Source organism: Artibeus jamaicensis, unplaced genomic scaffold (genome assembly GCF_021234435.1).
Source record: "Artibeus jamaicensis isolate MK-2021 breed Jamaican fruit bat unplaced genomic scaffold, CSHL_Jam_final contig_374, whole genome shotgun sequence".
Classification (NCBI taxonomy): domain Eukaryota; kingdom Metazoa; phylum Chordata; class Mammalia; order Chiroptera; family Phyllostomidae; genus Artibeus; species Artibeus jamaicensis.
The window spans coordinates 307,197-328,603 of NW_026521808.1; the positions used below are offsets into that span (position 1 = coordinate 307,197).

Consider the following 21,407-nt stretch of genomic DNA (forward strand, 5'->3'; position numbering starts at 1 on the left):
TCACTAGCTATCAGAGAGATGCAAATTAAAACCACAATGAGACGCCACTTTACACCAGTCAGGATGGCTATCATAAACAAAGCAACAAACATCAAGTGTTGGAGAGGTTGTGGAGAAAAGGGGACCCTAGTTCACTGTTGGTGGGATTGCAGACTGGTACAACCACTATGGAAAACAGTATGGGATTTTTCTCAGAAAACTAAAAATGAAAATGCCTTTTGACCAAGCAATTCCACTGCTAGGATTATATCCTAAGAACCCTGAAACATCAATCTGAAAGAACCTACGCACCCCAATGTTCGTAGCAGCACAATTTACAATAGCTAAGCAGTGGAAGCAACCTAGATGCCCATCAGTAAATGAATGGATCAAAAAATTATGGTACATATACACAATGGAATTTTACGCAGCAGAAAGAAAGAAGGAGCTTCTAACCTTTGCAACAGCATGGATGGAATTGGAAAACATTATGCTGAGTGAAATAAGCCAGGCATTGAAAGGCCAATACCATATGATCTCACCTTTTTCAGGAATCTAAACAACAAAACAAACAAACAAGCAAAATATAACCAATGACACTGAAATAGAGAACAGGGGGACAGCGACCAGAAGGGAGAGGGGAGGGAATTTCAGAGGAAATGAGGAAGGATGTACAGGAACTAGTATAAAGGACACATGGACAACAACTAAGGGGGGTGGAAATGGGAGGGAGGTGGGGAGCACGGGGGGTGGGCTGGGATGGGAGTAAAAGGCAGAAAACTATACTTGAACAACAATCAAATAAAAAAATAAATCTTCAACTGGGAAAATGATTATTGCATTTTTGGTTGTACACAGGGTAATTGTATCATGTTAGGTCAAAGTAGGACCTTGTTATTTTCCTTTTTGGCAGTTTCAGTATGTTTTAAAATGTATCTGGGTACCAAGTTGATAAAGGTATAAGTTATGATTGATCACTTTCATGTGTGAACTTGGCTTGTCCACAGTACCCGGATATTTGGTAAACATTATTGTCAGTGAGGGTACTTTTTAATTGAGATTAAAATTTAAATCAGTGGACTTTGAGAATGGCTGTGGGCCTCATCAAATCTATTAAAAGCCTTAACATAAAAAGAATGGACAACTGTGTGGGAACTGACTGTGAGAGCGAGTGGTGAGCTGAGTGGAGGAAGGCAAATGGGAAAAATTGAGAGAACTGTGATGGAATAAACAAGAAAAAAAAAGAATGACCTTCTTGGAAAAAGAGGAAATTTTACCTGCAGGTGCCTCTGGACTCCAACTGCACCTTTTTTAGGTCTCTAGCCTCCCCTACAGATGTTGGACTTTCCAAGCTTTCACTCACATGAGATTGGAAAGATAGATGGATATAGATATGTATGTGTGTGTGTGTGTGTGTGTGTGTGTGTGTGTGTGTGTGTGTGTATGGAGAGAGTGAGAGATTGATTTTTTTTGTATGTCTGGGGAACTCTGATCCATACTGCTTGTATACCTAATCCTCGGGTTTCTGGTAATTCCTCCCACACCCCATCCACCTCCTGAATGCAAGAAGTTTGGACCAGATACCTAAGGGTATATTTCTTAAGCCCAAATCCAAATACTACCACCAATCACATTACATAATTCTTAAGCATCCTGTCATGAGACAGTAAGGCAGCAGGCCAGGCTTGCAGCCCAGGGTGAGAGGAGTGTTCTCTCACAAGAAAGCAAAAGCACAAAGGATCATGGACCCTTACCACTTTTTCAGTAAACTGGACTAGGCTTTTTGGGCTCCAAAGGACCTTTCTTGGCAGCCAAGTGAAAGCACAGGAATTGTGGCTCAATCTGTCTCAAATAGGTGTGTCCTGTAGATCCTCACCTATTGCTTCCACACTGTTGAAAGAGAAGTAGAAAAGAATACCCCAGAAGTCCCACCCATTTTAGGGCACTTAACTCACAGTGACAACTGTCCACATGCCCCCATAAAATGCAAAATAAAAATCTACCCCAAACTCCTTAAATCTCATCCCAAAAGATTAGTACTATATACAAGTTCAGCCTAAATGGGTGCATTTTCCCAAAGCTGAATGACTGAGAATCAGATACTCTGAGGAGTGGTTGTTATCATTCTCAAAAGTGTGAAGAAAATAAAACTGAATTAGAAAAAACAGCTAAGTTGGTTTGCATGTACCATTTTGACCAAAAAGCCTTGAAAAATTAGTATTTTTAATAGAATGTCATCGTGTGTTATCATATACGCAATCACACAACACCAAAAAACCATGCTGATTTCACATTGTTGAATTAAATAAGAGTTACAGAAAGATTCTTACTACAAATAAAAGATTGTGGGGACTCTCAGAATAGAACCAAACATGTGAATTCCAATGCATACCTGACACATCTGTGTTGGACCTCCATTTCTCTCTAACCACACTCCCAAGACAAGATTGCACCAGATGCATTTGCTCTGCAGCTATTTAAGTAAATGATCTCTGTGGACTCATTGTCTGGGATATTGCATACAAGGTATACTGTCAATTTCAAATGAATGAATACATCTTGGAACTGAAAGACAAGTATCTGTTTCTGCAGCCTGACAAGTATCTAAGATATTCTCATGTTATAGATGAAGTAAATATAAACCACAAGTCAAGATTATTGGAACAGCTTTATCATGGATTTAGGGCTGTAGCAACAATGTATGGAATACCATGAATATATATGGGGTGGATAAAACAGACGAGAAATTGGGTGATCATATATATATATATATATATATATATATATATATATATATATATTATATATATATATATATTCCAAGAAATTAACCATGATAAAAAATCACATAGCTTAAGTATTTAGACAGCTGTACAAAATAAAATCCTGACAATGAAAGGAAGATTTGGAGGTAGGGGCGTGGGACAAGTCGACTTGGGTGGAAGAGCATTCTCCAAGTCGACTTGGAATAAAGCATTCTCATTTTTATGTTGCAGTTTTTGGGAAGAGAGCTATTTGCTCTATTCCGATCCTATTATATTGTTTATTCTCCCACTATTACGGAAATAAGTCTTTGGGATACAGTAATTTTCAGTCAACTAAATTCCTGTGGTGGCAAGAGGAATAAGCTAAACAAAGGTAGAATCACTGGGTCAGTGTCTTTTACTTCCCTCCAAAGGCAAAGGTGGATGTGTGAGGTTGTAATCGGCAGTCACTCGGTTAATATGAGTCATCAGATCCCCTGTCCTGAGGGGGAGATGGTTTCTTGCAGAACTAGGTGAAGGAGGTGGTTCTGCTCGGCACTCAAAAGTGGCCACATCTCCACCTGCAGCGATTCGATGGCTTCCGTGTCCTTTTCGTGGGTAGCCATGACCAAGGACTGAAGCAACAGAAAGAGCTCCTCTGGAAGCTGGCCACTGGTCTCCTGCCCATGGCTGTCGAAAGCCTCCCAGGAGTACTTCTCTAAGGTGTGGGCATGGTCTGGGAGGAGCTTGGCAGGCGGTGGTTGCAGGAGCAGCAGCCCGCGGAATACATCACAGCATACCAGGATATCTGAGAAGGCGCCCAGTACTGTGGGAGAGGGCGCGGCCGCCGAGTCCCCATTTGGAGGGAGCAGCGGGGCCTGCAGGGCTGGGGACCCGCGGAGCCCATGCTGGAGGTCTAATGGCAGCGGCTGCACCGGGTGGCTGCTGTGCTCCCGCGCCAGGCGTTGCACGTGCTGAGGAGCGCCAAGGCGCCATTGTAGTCGCGCTCCAAGAGCTGGCAGGAGGCTGCAAAGCGCCTGCAGCGAGGCCTGGGGCAGCTGGGGCAGCTGCAGTTGGGCGGCGCTGGAAGTGGACAGCGGCAGCGCCCGGCTGACCCAGGTCGCGCAGGGTGGCGGCCAGCTCCAGGCAGAGGGCGGCGGCGGGGGCCGGCTGGCCCAACTCAAGGTGCAGGCGCACAGCAGCACCCTGGGCGCTGGCTGCTGCGGCTCCCCTTGGCTGCGGGGCGGAGGAGGCGCTGGCGCACGTTGCGCTCCTGCCGCAGGAAGAGGCGGGCGGCCTCGGTGACCGCCGGAGATTCCCCGGGCCAGTGGACGAGTGCCTGATGGCAGCGTGCAACTGCCATCTGGCACCAGGCCGCGTAAGGCAGGCACTCCTGGGCACGCAGCTCTCGGCCCAGTTGTCCGAACTGCTCGCTGGCCTCCGCCACGTAAGGCTTCTGCAGGAACCGCTTTTTCAGCTTGTTGGACACCTGACTATACCTGGCCAGGAAGTCCCCGTCAAGGGGCCCGGGCCCAAATAGCCACCCAAGCCTCTCGCGGATGCTGCCATGTTCCCAGCCTGAGCGCTTCCAATGAGCGCACTTCGCCAGTGCAGACTGCTAACTGCGACTTAACCTGCATCTTGCTTGGGGTTGTTATGCGTGAGCGCCTGCACAGAATCTCGCAATGGAAACCCGCGCCCCCTTCTGGCAGTATGATAAGTAAATCTCGGGCTCCCGGGACTAGGCCTTGGTGCTAAAAGTATAAACAAGTCATGAATCCTGGGGCGGGGCCTGGCTGAGCGCCCTTTGTTGCTCGGTGACAGCTTGTTACCTCGGTTGCTATGGTACCTCCCAGCACCTCTAAGGAAACAGGACCAAAACAAAACTTGTGATCCCCCGTGACCATTCCGATTTTGGATTTTCTTGATTGCCCTCCACCCCCCCCTCAATCTTCCCGTCCATCCACTGCCCCATTGGAGTCCACGCCAACCCCTCCGTCCCCTCCTCCATCCCGCACCCGAGTTGGCATGACACATTCACCCTATCACGATGCCTTAGTCATGGCGTAAGTACTCCACCCCCTTGAACACCATCCTTCGGGGGACTTTGATGGGCTTTGATTTGCTCAGAGGCCATGGGGGAGTCTTCCACACCCCATCCTCACAGCCATCTCAGGCAGCCTCTCCCACCCAGGGCCACACCCTGCACTGGCACCTCCGGAGGCTGCTCCTCTCACCATCCCTGACTCCACCCTCACCCGCTGGCAGACACCACCCTGCCCCGATCCCTCCAATGACTTCTGTCCCTCAACCCCCACGCAGACACAGTGACTGAAGCAGGCACATGGGTTTCTTTCAAGAGTAAACAATTTATTTTCAATAGCTTTGCCCAAGGCACCAGCCAGGCTTGGGCTGCTTGGGCTGCAAAGAGGCCTGGCGCCCTGGGGTTGAGGCCCGGAGAACCCATGTCCAGTTGGGCAGCTACTGCCAGCCCGGGGCCACTAGGGAAACAATGACACCCTCAAAGAAGACACTGATCAGGGCGTTGTTGTGGATGGCCATGTCCACCAGCTCTGGGGTGATGCGCCTGCAGCCGCTCCTCTGGGCCTCGTTCCCGGCCAGCTGCAGGACCGTGGCGGTCAGATATTGTATGATGGCAGCAAGGAATACAGGTGCAGATGAGGTCAGATGCCGGGCGTAGTGGCCTTCGCGCAGGAGGCGCTCCACGTGGCTGACGGAGAAAAGCAGCTCAGCTCTGGAGGTACGGGTGCGGATCCGCCTCTGGCGATGGTGACCGGTACCAGACGACCCCCTACGGCTCCTTCGACCAGGCATGCTGGGCGTTGGGTGCTCTTGCTCCCACCGGCCTAGCTCTGCAGTGTGCTGCGGGGTGTCTCCGTGCGGCCAGGTGAGGTCAGGTGCGGTCAGGTGAGGTCAGGTGCGGTCAGGTGAGATTGGGCAGTTGGTCCCAACGTCTCTGAACGGCCAGTACACAGGCCCCTGCTGCGTATCCTAGCAACCACGGGCCGGCCCCTGGTTGGTGGAGGCACAGGCTGTGTGACACCCCCGAAGTTCCATGAGGTTACTGCTTTGCCATTGGCCCTTGTGGGCCTGGGCCTGCCAAGCAAGGGCGCTTGGTGGCACCCTGCACACGTGGCCCACTGGGCTGTCTCTTCGATGGAGCTCTCTGTTTCCTCTGGCCAGGAATGTTGTACGGAAACAGCAACAAACATGTATGATCCCATGGCACCAGGTCAGCACTCGTGGTGTTGGGCGGCCATCACAACTGTCTACTTCCATGACGTTGGGACCACCCAAAAAGAAACCCCTGCACCCATCAGGCAGTCATTCCCCACTGCCCACCCCCTGCCCCGCTCCCCCTCCCCTGGCTGACAACCTCTCCTCTCCCTGAGAACCCAGGCAAATAGGAGCCTGCTTCCTGGGCATAGAGGTGTGTCCACTCTAGAGACTTCGAGAGATGCAATCATACAATGAGTAGGTGGCCTTTTGTGTCTCTGGCTGCCTTCACTTAGCATAATGTTCTCCTTATGGTTCACTCACATGCCAGCATGCATCAGCACTTGAGACTTCCATTGTGTGGATGGACGACGTGTTGTGCACCTGTTCATCAGCTGATGGCCTTTTGGGTGGTTTTCACCTTCTGGCTGTTGTGACTAGCACCGCGGTGAACATTCCTGTATAGGGTTCTGTTTGAACACCTGTTTTCAGGTCTTCTGGGTATATATCTAGGAGTGGAATTGCCGGGCCATAAGGTAATTCTGTGTTTAACTTGCTGAGGAACCTCCCAACTGATTTCCACAGTGGCTGTGCCACTTTGCACTCCCAGCGAGAGTGTATGAAGGTCCCACTTTCTCCACATCCTCACCAGCACTTGTTATTTTCCTGTTGCCTTGCTGATAATAGCCATCCTAGTGGGTAGAAAGTGGTATCTCGTGGTTTTGATTTGCATTTCCCTAATGGCTAATAATGTCAAGCATCTTTTCATGCGTTTCTTGGCCATTCATACATCTGCCTTGGAGGAAACAGATGTACTTTCAAGTCCTTCACCCGTTTCCTAAAACTGGGTTGCTTGCCTTTCTGTTGTGAGAGTTCTTTATGCATGCTGGAAAATAGGCCATTATCAGATATGTAATTTGCAAATGTTTCTCCCATCTTATAGGTCGTCCTTTCACTTCCTAGTAGAGTCCTTTGCTGCACCAAAGTTTTGAATTGGGATGGCATACCATTTCCCTTTTTTTCTCTGTCTTTTGTGGCCGTGCTTTTGCTCTCATGTTTTGTGACTGTTGCCCACTCCAAGGTCATGGGGGCTTGCATCTATGTTTTATTCCAAGAGCTTTATAGTTTCTGTCTTCACCTTTTGGTCTGTGACCCATCAGAATTAATATCTGTACATGGTGTGAGATTGGGGTCCCTAATCATCCTTACATGTGTGGGTATCCAGTCGTCCTGTCAGTTTTTGTTGAGGAGATTTTTCATTCAGCCATTGAATAGTTTTGGCACCCTTATTGCAAATCAGCTATTTACTGACATACGGGCTTATCTCTGACTCCAAATTCTAAAACATTGGCCTATAATCATTATTCCAGTGCCACACGTTTTAGGATAGCTTTGCAGTAAGCATTGAAATTGGGAAGTGAGAGTCCTCCAACTTCGTTCTTCATTTTTGAGATTGTTTTGGCTGTCTGCATCCCTTGCATTTCCATGCGAATTTCAGGAACACCTTGCCAATTTTTACAAGGCAGCAGGTTAGATGGTAACAGGCATGGCACTGAATCTGTATATTGCCTTGGGGATTATGGTCATCTTAACGATAGTAAATATTCAATCTACTAACATGGGATGACTTTCCATTTATTTCCATCCTTTTTAATTTCCTTCAGCAATGTGTTGCAGTTTTCAGGGTACAAGTCTTACATGTCTTTTGTTAAATTTATCCCTCAGTATTTTATTCTTTTGGATCATACTGTAAGAGGAATTATTTTCTTAACCTCATTTTTTGGATTGTTCCATGCTAGTGTGTAGAAATACAACTGATGGTTGCACATTGATCTGGGATCCTGCAACTCTGCTGAACACTTACTGCATAGTTGAATAGGTTGCTGTGTTTTTGGTGTGTTCTTTAGTGTTGTACATGTGTACTCACACACACACACATTTATATATACGAACGTGTCATCTACAAACAGAGATAGTTTGACTTGTTCCTTTCCAACTGGGATGCCTTTTATTTATTTGCTCTGCCTCTTTGGCCTGACTAGAACATTGAATACAATGTTGCATAGAAATGTCAAGAACAACATTCTTGTCTTCTTCCTGATGCTAGGGGCAAAGCACCCAGTCTTTCATCATTATGAATGATGTTGTCTGTGGATTTTTCATAGATGCCCTTCATCAGGTTGAGGAAGTTCCCTTCTGCTCCTATTTTATAGAGTTTGTTTTCATGAAACGGTGTTGGATTTTGTCAGATGCTTCCCTTTCCCCTACATCTACGAGTTGATCACAAGGTCCTCCATCTCCGTGCATTCTATTAATATAGTGTATTACATTAATTGATTTAAATATGTTACACCCATGGTCACAGTGTATAGTGAGTGGTCCATAAATTTTTTTGTTGTTGAAAGCATAGGTTGGGTCAGGGAAACTGCCTGAGGGCAAGTGTGAGTGTGTGAGTGTCTGAGTGTGTGTGTGTGTGTGTGTGCGTGTGCTGTGTGCGCACGTGTGTGTAGGGATCTGTAGCCTGATGAAAGGCTAAGGCATTGGGGGGAACCTGCAATTATTTTACTGAGGCTTGGCAGCAGGGTGCCGATGGGGGACTGGTGGTTGATGTGGCTGGAGGAGGGGCTGGCAGAACCCAAGACTTGGAGGTTCTGGTAAGCCATGCTCAGGTTTTGGAATACCTTCTAGGGTATTGTGAGCCCACTAAGGTCATTAAGCTTTGGAGTGGTATGGCCTGATTCCTTTCCATTGAGATTGTTCTGGCAGCTGTGTGGAGATAGAATCAAGAGGATTGAGATCAAAGTTAGAAATTTGCTGCAGTAATTTAATCAACAAATTATAGATATTTTCATTAATATGGGGGTATTGGTAAATAATACCAGGGGACAAATTGAAAAGCAATTCCAGTAGTAAAATTGTACACAATAGTTTTGTGGTACATATTTCTCATACTGGTGACCCTTGCTGGAGATTTGGGGATTCATTTATTCATTTCTTCAACAAATCGTTTTTTTAAAGATTTTATTTATTTATTTTTAGAGAGAGGGGAAGAAAGGGAGAAAGAGAGGGAGAGAAACATCAATGTTTGGTTGCCTGTCACATGGCCCCTACTGGGGACCTGGCCTGCAACCCAGTCATGTGCCCTGACTGGGAATCGAACCAGTGACCCTTTGGTTCACAGCCCGTGCTCAGTGCACTGAGCTACGCCAGCCAGGGCTCAACAAATTCTTTTTTTAATTAATTAATTTATTTATTGTTGTTCTAGTGAAGTTGTCCCCATTTTGACCCCACCATGCCCCCCATTCCCCTTGAACCTACCCCCTTTGGCTTTGTCCATGTGTCCTTTATACATGTTCCTTGATGGCCCATTCCCTATTATTATTCTCCCCGCCCTTTCCAGTCTGGTTACTATGTGTTTGTTCTCTATTTGAATGTCTCTGGTTGTATTTTGCTTGCTTGTTTGTTTTGTCTTTCAAGAAATCTTTATCGAGTGCCAAGTATATGTCTTGGACTGTGGTACGCATTGATGAAATACCAATAAGCAATATAGATGAGGCTCCTATATGTAGTCTGATGGAAAATATAGGCAATGAACCTGAGAATGATTTCACTCATGTATAAAATCTAGTGAACAACTGAACTAATAAGCAAAATAGGGACAGACTCATAGAGAGCAGGCTGACAGCTCTGCAGGGTCGGTCTTGGGGTGGTGAAGGGATTGAGTAAAAAAAGAAGAAAAACAAGAAATCATGGACATGGACAACAGTGTGGTGACTGTGGGGTGGGTTGGAGGTGGAAGCAGGTATCAGGGAATAAATGGTGATGGAAGAAAAATAAACTATATAAAAAACCACTATACTGTGAAAATTGCTATTAGAAGGAATGTTGAAGTTGCTATAGGAGTAACTTACACAGAGTTTTGTGTTTGGGACATATTCCTAGAGAAATTGGTGTCCAAGCTGAAACCTGAAGAACAAATAAAGTTAGCCATCTGTAAAAGTAGGTCATTAGTGGTGAAGGGTGAGGAAAGCTCTGGATCACTCCTTGAGTGCAGAATGAGACAACTATTGGAGATATAGGCTGAAGGAGAAGGTTTAGGTACTGGTGAGAACATGAATTCAGTTTGGAATATGTGAGATTTGAGATGCCTGTAGGATATCCAGATGGAGATGAAGGACAAATGGTGTGGGAGTTCAAGAGTGAGGTCAGGGCTGGAGATGTAGATTTGGAAATCATTAGGATAATTCTTGAGTACGTGGATATAGTGAGATCATGCAGGGAGAATGTATAGGGAGAACAAAGAAGGAGATCAAGGACAACTTCTTTTAAGGAGCAGGCAAAAGAAGAAAATTCTTAGAAGAAAACTGGAGGAGTGTCTGCACAGAAAATAAGAGAGTGTTGCAAGAGAATCAAAACAGAAAGAGAAAAGAGTGATGGGTCAGAAAAAGACAGATTTCCCTTAGATTCTTTCTTACATTTTCCATCTGGTTTTTCATTTTGTATAATCATAGTTAAGTTTCCTGACTGATAATTTCAACACCTGTGTCATATGTGAGTTCTGATGGTGCTTTGTCTGTTCAAATTGTGTTATTTCTTGCCTTTTAGAATGTTTTTAAACTTTGTTGTTGTTGAAGGCCAGACATATACAGAACTTTAGGATGAATATTTATATCAGTCTGGACAAGAGATGGGCTGTGTCTGATGTTTGTCTCTGTGTGTCCTAGAGGCAGGAATTTTCTCTAGTGATCTTGTTTTTGTCTCTCCTCTTGGTCTTGGACCTTCCCTTTGTGCTGCACCTCAGAGACAGTCCACTTCTTGCAGCTCTCCCAGGTGTAATCCACTTTTATTTTAACTGAAGGCTTATTAGGTGGTTGTATTGTGTGTGGGAGGAGGGCATTCTCTAATTTTTTATTAAGTTTCAGTCTTTGGACTATACAGTGGGTCTATGCCTTGAGAGTGTGGCCTTCACAATTGTTTTTGTCCTTTTTTAGGGTGTTGTGGTTTGAACTGTATGTCCCTAAAAGATATATTGAAATCCTAACTGCTAGTACCTGTGAGTAAGACCTTATTTGGAAATAGGGTTTTTGAAGGTAACCAAGATGAGATCATACTGAATTAGGGTGGCCCTAAATCCAACAATTGATGTCCTTATAAGGAAAGAGAGATTTGTAGACACAGGGAAGAAGGCCATGTGATGATGGAGACAGAGTGGTGATGTTGCCACAGGCCAAGAAACACAAAGTATTGTCAGCAACCACCAGAATCTGGGAGAGGCAAAGAAATCTCTCCTAGAGTCTTTGGAGGGAGCATGGCCCTGCCAATGCTTTTATTTCAGACTTCTAGCCTCCATAACTGTGAAAGAATAAATTTATGTATTTTAAGCCAACTAGTTTGTGATAATTTTTATGGCAGTGTTTTAAAACTAATACTCAGGTATAAAGCTTTTTTTCCCTTCTGCCACCTAATACATTTCCTGGCTGAAGCATTTTCAGTCTATGCCTTTGAAATGTTCTTCTCCCTTGTACAATGAGGCTTTCTTTTCTTTCTTTTTTTTTTATTATATGAGGCACAGAGAGAAAGAGTGGGGCTGGAGCAGAGCAGTGTTCCTTTCCCTAGCTGGGATGACATTTTACTGTTGCCCTAATTATTTTCATCTTTCTTGTAACCTGTAGGATAACCTTATAAATAAATGGCTAGAGGTCTTCACAACTCCATAGAAAGTATTTTCAGTCCACATAAAAGAATCTCTTATTGCAAAACAATGTGAATGTATTTAATACTACCGAAGTATACATTTAAAATGGCTAAGATGTTACATTTTATGTTGTTTCTTAATCCCAATTAAAAATAAAATATTTGTCTCCACACATCTTACCAAAATGATCTTCATGTTGTTGCCAAGCACAATTCAGAGAGTTTAAGGTTGCATGGTGTCAATTGATGATTAATGGAAATAAACTTTTGAAATTGGGCTGTTGAAGGGCCCAATGTATGACTCTTCCCCTCAGCAGGCCCTGGATCTTGGTTTGTAGGTAGGACGATCTGTGGCACATTCTAAGAAATTCAAAAATAATAAGAGAGAGTTAGTAACAATATAAAATAACTTTGATAAGGCAAATGAAATAACACTACATAAAAATCTGTGTAAAAGAATAGATTTAATTAACTACATATGATTAAATAAGAAAGAAATTCTGGACAGCAAAGCACAAGTAGTCTATAACCATTGCTTTTTTTTTCATTGTTAGTCATTTACAGTTGTTCTGCCTTTTCCTCCATTTATCTCCCCTACCATGGGCCCTCCCACTCCCACAGTCAGTCTTCTCCATTGTCAGTGCTTATGAGTCCTCTATTTGTGTCCCTTTGCTTGCCTCTTCCTCTTCTTTACCCTGTTATTCCCCTCCCCTTTGGTCACTGTCAGTTTGTTCTTTATTTCCAAGTCTCTGGTTCTATTTTGCTCATTTGTTTGTTTTATTGATTAGGTTCCTTACAGGTGCAATCATATGGTATTTGTCTGTCATGCCTGGCTTATTTCACTTAGCATAATGCTCTCCAGATCCATCCATGATGTCATAAAGAGTCGGAGTTCCTTATTTCTTTCAGCTGCATAATATTCTATTGTGTAAATGTACCACTGTTTTTTGATCCATTCATTTACTGATGTACACTTAGGCTGTTTCCAGCACTTGGCTGTTTTAAATAACTCTGCTATGAGCACTGGGGTGCATAGGTTCTTTTGAATTGGTGATTCAGGATTTTTAGGGTAGAGTCCCAGCAGTGGGATTGCCAGATTGAAAGACAGTTCCATCTTTAGTGTTTTGAGGAAATTACAGTTTTCCACAGTGGCTGCACCAGTCTGCATTCTCACCAACAGTGTACTAGGCTTCCCTTTTCTCCACATCCTCTCCAACACTTGTTTGTTGATTTGTTTATGATGACCATTCTGACTGGTGTAAAGTGGTATCTCATTGTGGTTTTAATTTGTATCTCTCTGATGACTAGTGATGCTGAGAATCCTTTCATATGTCTCTGAGCCCTCCGTGTGTCCTCCTTGGCTCCTTGGAGAGGTGTCTGTTCAGGTTCTTTGACCATTTTTTTGCTTATTTTTCATTTTTTAGTAGATTTTTTTATTGTTATTCAAGTACAGTTGTCTCCATTTCCCCCACCCCCAACCATCCCTACCTTCCGCCCTCAATCCTAACCTCCTTTGGCTTTGTCCATGCATCCTTTATACATGCTCCTTGATGACCTTTCCCTTTTTGCTCCCTGTTATCCCCTCCTCCCTCCCCCTGATTATTGTTAGTTTGTTCTTTATTTCAATGTCTCTGGTTCTGTTGTTCTCACTTGTTAGTTTTGTTGATTAGGTTCCACTTTTAGGTGAGATCATATGGTATTTGTCTTTCACCACCTCCTTTATTTCATGTAAAATAATGCTCTCCAGATCCACCCATGCTGTAGCAAAGGGTAGGAGCTCCTTTCAAATGTGTAGTATTCCACTGTGTAAATGTATCATAGTTTTTTTATGCATGCATTTACTGATGAGCACTTAGGTTGCTTCCAGAACTTGGCTATGGTAAATTGTGCTGCTATGAACATTGGGGTGCATAGGTTCTTTTGGATTGGTGTTTCAGGGGTCTTAGGATATAATTCTAGTGGTGGAATTGCTGGGTCAAAAGGCAGATCGATTTTTAGTTTTCTGAGGAAATTCCATACTGTTTTCCACAGTGGCTGCACCAGTCTGCATTCCCACCAACAGTATATTAGGGTTCCCTTTTCCCCACATCCTCTCCAACACTTGTTTATGATGGCCATTCTGACTGGTATGAAGTGGTATTTCATAGTGGTTTTTATTTGCATCTTTCTAATGGCTGGTGATGCTGAGCATCCTTTCATACATCTTTAGGCCCCGTGTATGTCCTCCTTGGAGAAGTGTCTCTTCAAGTCTTTGCCCATTTTTTTTATTGGGCTGTTTGTCTTCCTGGAGTGGAGTCATGTGAGTTCTTATATATTTTGGAGATCAATAAGGTCTCAATGGCAAATATGTTTTCCCATGCCATTGGTTCCCTTTCCATTTTGTTGATGTTTTCTTTATCTGTACTAAAGCTTTTTAGTTTGTTGTAGTTCACTTGTTTATTCTTTCCTTCATATCCCTTGCCCTAGAGGATGAATCACTGAAAATATTGCTGCATGGGATATATGAAATTTTCTTCTAGGACTTTCATATTGTCATGACTTATATTTAAGTCTTTTATCTATCTTGAGTTTATTTTTGTGTATGGTGTAAGTTTATAACAAATATTTCTATTATATTTACAAGCCATTCTTATTTTATGCCTTGCAATACTGCTTCTACTCCAGTAAATGAAGTGATTCTTTTTTTTATGATGAGAAATTTTTTAATTTTATTTAGTTATTTTTCAAGTACAGTTTTTTGTCTATTTCTTCCATCCCAGCCCCCCCACCCCGTGCTCCCCACCTCCCCCCCTAGTCCTCATCCCTGTGTCTTTCATATGCGTTCCTAAAAATCCCTCGCCTTTTTCCCCCTTAAACTCCCTTCCCTCTCTCCTCTGGTAACTGCCCAATTGTTCTCTATTTCAGTGTCTTTGTTTTTATTCTGTTTGCTTGTTTGTTTTGTTGTTTAGCTTCCTGTTAAAGGTGAGATCATATGGTATTTGTCTTTCAATGCCTGGCCTATTTCACTCAGCATAATGCTTTCCAGTTCCATCCATGTTGTTACGAAGGGTAGTAGCTCCTTCTTTCTCTCTGCTGCATAGAATTCCATTGTGTATATGTACCACAATTTTTTGATCCGTTCGTTTACTGATGGGCACCTAGGTTGCTTCCAACTCTTAGCTATTGTAAATTGTGCTGCTATGAACATTGTGGTGCATAGGTTCTTTGAAACTGATGTTTTAGGATTCTTAGGATATAATCCTAGCAGTGGAATTGCTGGGTCAAAAGGCAGGTCCATTTTTAGTTTTCTGAGAAAATTCCATACTGTTTTCCATAATGGTTGTTCCAGTCTGCAATCCCACTAACAGTGAACTAGGGTTCCCTTTTCCCCACAACCTCTCCAACATTTGTTGTTTGTTGCTTTGTTTATGATAGCCATCCTGACTGGTGTAAAGTGGTATCTCATTGTGGTTTTAATTTGCATCTCTCTGATAGCTAGTGATATTGAGCATCTCTTCATGTGTCTCTGGATCTTCTGCACATCCTCCTTGGAGAAGTGACTGTTCAAGTCCTTTTCGCATTTTTTAATTGGGTTAGATGTCTTCCTAGAGTGGAGTCGTGTAAGTTCTTTGTATATTTTGGAGATTAAACCTTTGTCTGAGGTATCATTGGCAAATATGTTTTCCCATACAGTTGGTTGTCTTGCTAATTTAATACTGTTTTCTTTAGCCGTGCAGAAGCTTTTTATTTTGACGGGATTGCATTCGTTTATTCTTTCCTTTATAATTCTTGCTCTAGGGGACATATGGGTAAAAATGTTGCTGCGTGAAATATCTGAGATTTTCTTGCCAATGTTCTCCTCCAGGACTTTAATGGTTTCAAGGCTTATATTTAAGTCTTCTATCCACCTTGAATTTATTTTGGTGTATGGTGTAAGTCTGCACTCAAGTTTCATTTTTTTGCACGTAGCTGTCCAGTTCTCCCAACACCATTTGTTGAAGAGGCTATCTTTACTCCATTATATGTTACTGCCCCCTTTGTTGAATATGAATTGACTGTAGAGAGTTGGGTTGATTTCTGGGCTCTCTGTTCTGTTCCATTGGTCTATGTGCTTGTTTTTATGCCGGTACCAGGCTGTTTTGATTACAGTGGCTTTGTAATACAGTTTGATATCAGGTATTTTGATCCCCCCTACTTTGTTTTTCTTCCTCAAAAGTGCAGCTGCTAATCGGGATTGTTTATAGTTCCATATAAGTTTTTGAAGTGTTTGTTCTATGTCTGTGAAATATGCCACTGGTACTTTAATAGGTATTGCATTGAATCTGTAAATTGCTTTGGGTAGTAAGGACATTTTGATGATGTTAATTCTTCCAATCCTTGAACAAGGTATATGTTTCCATTTGTTTGTGTCTTCCCTGATTTCTTTCTTCAGCGCTGTGTAGTTTTCTGCATGTAGGTCTTTTACCTCCTTGGTTAGGTTTATTCCTCAGATATTTTATTTTTCTTTTTGCTATATCAAATGGGATTTTTTCCTTGATTTCTGCTTCTGCTGATTCATTGTTAATATACAAAAATGCCTTTGATTTCTGGATATTGACTTTGTAACCAGCTGTTTTGCCAAATTCATGAATTAGTTTGAGAAGTTTTTTTGTAGAGTCTATAACATTTTCCATGTACACTATCATGTCATCTGCAAACAGTGACAGTTTTGCTCCCTCCCTCCCAGTTTGGATGACTTTTATTTCCTTTTCCTGCCTGATTGCTGTGGCCAAAACTTCCAAAAGTATATTGCAGAGAAGTGGTGAAAGTGGACATCCTTGTCTTGCTCCTGATCTTAGTGGAAAAGCTTTTATTTGCCAATGATACCTCAGACAAAGGTTTAATCTCCAAAATATACAAAGAACTTACACGACTCCACTCTAAGAAGACATCTAACCCAATTAAAAAATGCGAAAAGGACTTGAGTGAAAAACTCAAGCTTTTCTTGAGTTTTTGCCCATTGAGTATGATATTGGCTGTAGGTCTCTCATATATGGCCTTTATTATATTGAGGAATGCTCCCTCTATTCCCATTTTGCTCAGTGTTTTTATCAGAAATGGGTGTTGTACCTTATCAAAAGCTTTTTCCGAGTCTATTGATATGATCATGTGGTTTTTGTTTTTGCTTTTGTTTATGTGATGAATTACATTTACTGATTTGCGAATGTTGAACCATCCTTGCATCCCTGGGATAAATCCCACTTGGTCATGGCGTATAATCTTTTGGATATATTGTTGGATGCGATTTGCTAAAATTTTGTTGAGGATTTTAGCATCTATATTCATCAGTGATATTGGCCTGAAGTTTTCTTTCTTTGTTGTATCTCTATCTGATTTTGGAATTAGGATGATGCTGGCTTCAAAAAAGGAGTTTGGGAGTTTTCCATCCTTTCCCATTTTTTTGGAATAGTCTGTGAAGAATAGGGGTTAGCTCTTCCTTAAATGCTTTGTAGAATTCTCCTGAGAAACCATCTGGTCCAGGGCTTTTGTGTGATGGGAGTTTTTTGATTACTGCTTCAATTTCTTTGGCTGTTATTGGTGTTTTCAGATTTTCTGCTTCTTTTTTATTGAGTTTTGGAAGATTGTATTTTTCAAGAAATGTGTCCATTTCCCCTAGGTTTTCAGATTTCTTGGCATACAGTTCTTCATAGTAATTTATTACAATCCCTTCTATTTCTGTGGTATCAGTTGTAATCTCTCCTGTTTCATTTCTGATTGTGTTTCTTTGTGTCCTCTCTCTTCTTTTCTTGATGAGCCTACTTAAAGGCTTGTCTATTTTGTTTATCTTCTCAGAGAACCAACTCCTGGATTCACTGATCCTTAGAATTGTGCTTTTAGTCTCTATGTCATTTAGTTCTGCTCTGATCTTGGTTATTTCCTTTCTTTTACTTGCTTTGGGCTGTTTTTGATGTTGCTCCTCGAGTTCTTGCAGGTGTAGAGTAAGGTTGTTTGTTTGAAATGTTTCTATCTTCTTTAAGTAGGCCTGTATTGCTATAAACTTCCCTGTCAGGACTGCCTTCGCTGTGTCCCATAAGTTTGGGGTTGTTGTGAGATTGTTTTCATTTGTTTCCAGAAACATTTTGATTTCTTCCCTAATTTCATTCTTGACCCATTCGTTGTTTAAAAGCATACCATTCAGTCTCCATGATTTTGGGTGTTTTGGATTTTTTCCTTTGGGGTTGGTTTCCAGTTTCAGTCCCTTGTGGTCAGAGAAAATGCTTGGTGTGATTTCAATATTCGTGAATTTGTTGAGGCTCGTTTTGTGTCCTATCATGTGGTCTATCTTTGAGAATGTTCCATGTGCATTTGAAAAGAATATGTATGTAGCTTCTTTGGGGTGAAGGGCCCTGTATATATCACTAGGTCCATTTCATCTAGGGTGTTGTTTAATGCCGCAATGTCTTTGTTGATATTTTGTTTGGAAGATCTGTCCATTTTTGATAGTGGGGTGTTAAAATCCCCTATTATAATTGTGTTGCTTTCTATGTCTTTCTTGAATTTCTCTAAGATTTTTAAAATATATTTTGGTGTTCCTATGTTGGGTGCATATATATTTACGATGTTAATGTCTTCTTGGTGGATTCTTCCCTTGAGTACTATGAAGTGACCTTCTGGGTCTCTCTTTATGGCTCTTTTTTTGAAGTCTATTTTGTCTGATATGAGAATTGCTACCCCAGCTTTTTATTCTTGTCCATTTGCTTGGAAACTTTGTTTCCAGCCTTTCACTTTTAGTCTGTGATGGTCTTTTGTCCTGAGGTGGGTCTCTTGTAGGCAGCATATGTGTGGGTCATGCTTTCTTATCCATGCAGCTATTCTGTGTCTTTTGATTGGAGCATTTAATCCATTTACGTTTAAGGTTATTATTGACAGATACTTATTCATTGCCATTTTTGTTCCTGTGTTCCTCTCTGTCTCTTTTCCTTCCTTTCTTTAAAGCAGTCCTTTTAGTATTTTTTGCAGAGCTTGTTTGGTGGAGGTCTATTCTTTTAGACTTCTTTTGTCTTGGAAGCTCTTTATTTGGCCTTCTATCTTGATTGAGAGCCTTGCTGGGTAAAGTAGCCTTGGTTGTAGGCCTCTGGTTCTCATTACTTGGAATATTTATTGCCATTCTCTTCTTGCTTGGAGTGTTTCCATTGAGAAGTCAGTAGCTAACCTTATTGGGGCTCCCTTGTATGTTACTTCTTTTTTCTCCCTTGCTGCCTTTAAGATTCTCTGTTTGTCTTGAATTTTGCCATTTTAATGATGATGTGTCTTGAAGTGGGCCTCCTTGGGTTTCTCTTAATTGGGACTCTGTGTAATTCCTGGATTTGTGTGACTTTTTCTCTCATCAAATTATGGAAATTTTTTCTCATTACTCTTTCAAATACATTTTCTATCCCTTGTTCTTCTTCTTCTCCTATTGGTATTCCTATTATTCAGATATTACGTTTCATATTGTCTTGTATTTCTCTGAATCCCTCTTCATTCTTTCTGAGCCTCTTTTCCCTTTCATGTTCTTTCTGTGAGATGCTTTCTACTTTGTCCTCCAACTCACTAATTCGATCTTCTGTCTCATCCATCCTATTTTTAATGCTTTTTACTGTGTTTTTCAATTCAGAAATTGTATTCTTCATTTCCTCTTGTCCCTTGCTAATAGTGTCCATTTCCTTTTTCATGTTGATATTATTCATGGTGAGATCATTATAGCTCCCCTGTAGTTTCTGGTAGCTCATTTTGAGCTCTTTGAACTTCCTGATAACCAGTGCTTTGAATTCAGTATCTGATAGTTGACTTGCCTCTATTTCATCTAACATTCTTTCTGAGGGTTCCTCTTTTCCTTTCATTTGGGGATTGTTTCTTTGTCTTCCCATTGTTTGTGAGACTCTTCTTGTTAGCCTCAGCTTCTTAGATTAATCTGTTTTGACACCCTGGGTTTATGGTGTGAACTTTTGTGGTGGAATGCCTGTGAATTTCAGTGGTGCAGCCTGTTTTGGTTATCCTGTCATTCTCTGCTTCCACCTACTGAAATATGCAGCAACTTTTGGCTTCTCTCCTACAGCAAAGTGCAATTTGTCTTCTGACTCTACTATTTGGAGGCCTCTTCTATTGGTCCAGCTCTGGTCTTTTCATATTTTCAAGTTGATTTTGACTCTTGTGGGTAAAAGAAAGAAAAGACAAGGAAAGAATTAAAAGGAAGAAAGAAAAACAAGGTAGGGGAATGAAAGAAAGAGCAATAAGTTTAGAAAGAAAAGAAGAAGGAATAAAACATATAATCTGAGAAAAGAGGACAAAAGTATGGAAAGATGAAACAGTAATAAAATTTAAAAGAAACAACGGATTACATCTGGTTCCTCCATGACTGTCGAGGTTTCTGGTCCCTTATTTTCATATATGCTTGGCAACTGCTGGCTTGCTGGCTTCTCCTTCTCTGATTGGACAAATTTCTCTCCCTTTTGTAATAGGAACTGGTATCTGCTCCATCCTACTCCATCGCCATCTTGAAAAACTGAAGTGATTCTTTTAAATAATTAATTAATTTTTTAATTTTTTTAATTTATCAATATCTGGGTGAAGTTTTTTAATAAAATTATATAGGTTTCAGGCGTACAATTGTATAATACATCATGTGTATATTGTATTGTGTGTTCACTACTTGAAGTCAAGTCTCCTCCCATCAGCATTTATACCCCCTTTACCTTCTTCTATCTAGCCCCACTTCCCTTTCCCTCTGGTAATTACCACACTGTTGTCTGTGCCTATGAAGTAAACAAAGTAAATAAACAAACAAAGAAAACTGGAGTAGTTCTTTTAAAATTTACACATTTTAACCTTTTCACTACATATAAAACATTGGTTTTCAGGTTTCGACCTTCAGTGCCCCTTCACTTGGAACAATATTGATTGCCCTCACCCTGGTTCCTTGGAACTTTCTTTTTTACTGATTATGTGTAATTGTGGGCAAAATACTTAAACTTCTAGTGACTCCATTTCCTGTTTTGTAAAATGAGGATAATAGTAATACTTATCTTAGGGGTTTAATATTAAGACTAAAGTACTTAGAAGTGTTTCTATCCCTTACTAAGTCTTATATATGTCAGCTGCTATATTACCATTATCATAATTATGATGGTTATTGTTAGAAATAAACTATATCTGTTGGTAAAAACATCTTGATAAACCTGCTTGAAGTTGGCAGCTCCCTGAGAGTCATGGTTCCAGAAATATTAATAAAACAATTTCATTTGTATAAGGCCTTAAAAGGAATGAATTTGTCCTGTGAGAAAAGAGAAGAAAAGACATGCAACTGCAGAGAAGCTGAATGGTCCTTGATATGAACCTTCTCAATAAGCCCTTAAGGTCACTAGACCCACAAAATGCTTCCTTTGAGCAGATGTGTGCATGTGTGTGTGGTATAAACTGATGTGGGATGAAACCAATCACATACGAAAGGCCATAACTGAAGACAACAACATTTGCTGATGGGTAAAGAAGGGTTCTAAAATAACAGGGCAAATCAAGAGGTAAAGTCAAATTTAATGAGATTTTTATGGGTGGTGGCAAGGAGCTTAGAGAGGCCTCTGCTGATATCTGAGTTACAATTATTTTCTCCACAGACTCTTGTTTTCCAAACTTCTACCTGTAGGTATTGTTTAAGACAGTGGCTATCAAACTATGATCCATGCCTATTTTTATATGGTCCATATGCTAACAGTGGATTTTATATTTTTAAAGGGTTATAAACAAAATAAAGAAAAA

General features: G+C 41.7%; 1 protein-coding gene and 1 pseudogene across 1 annotated transcript; both read right to left on the minus strand.

Moving 5' to 3' along the window:
* Positions 1-2,806: 2,806 nt before the first annotated feature.
* Positions 2,807-4,333, minus strand: LOC119055487 (40-kDa huntingtin-associated protein-like; annotated as a pseudogene).
* Positions 4,334-5,204: 871 nt separating this feature from the next.
* Positions 5,205-5,558, minus strand: LOC119055461 (histone H2A-Bbd type 2/3-like). Its single transcript, XM_037153658.2, has one exon. It carries the CDS (start codon positions 5,556-5,558, stop codon positions 5,205-5,207), a length of 354 nt encoding a protein of 117 aa, XP_037009553.2.
* Positions 5,559-21,407: the final 15,849 nt, after the last annotated feature.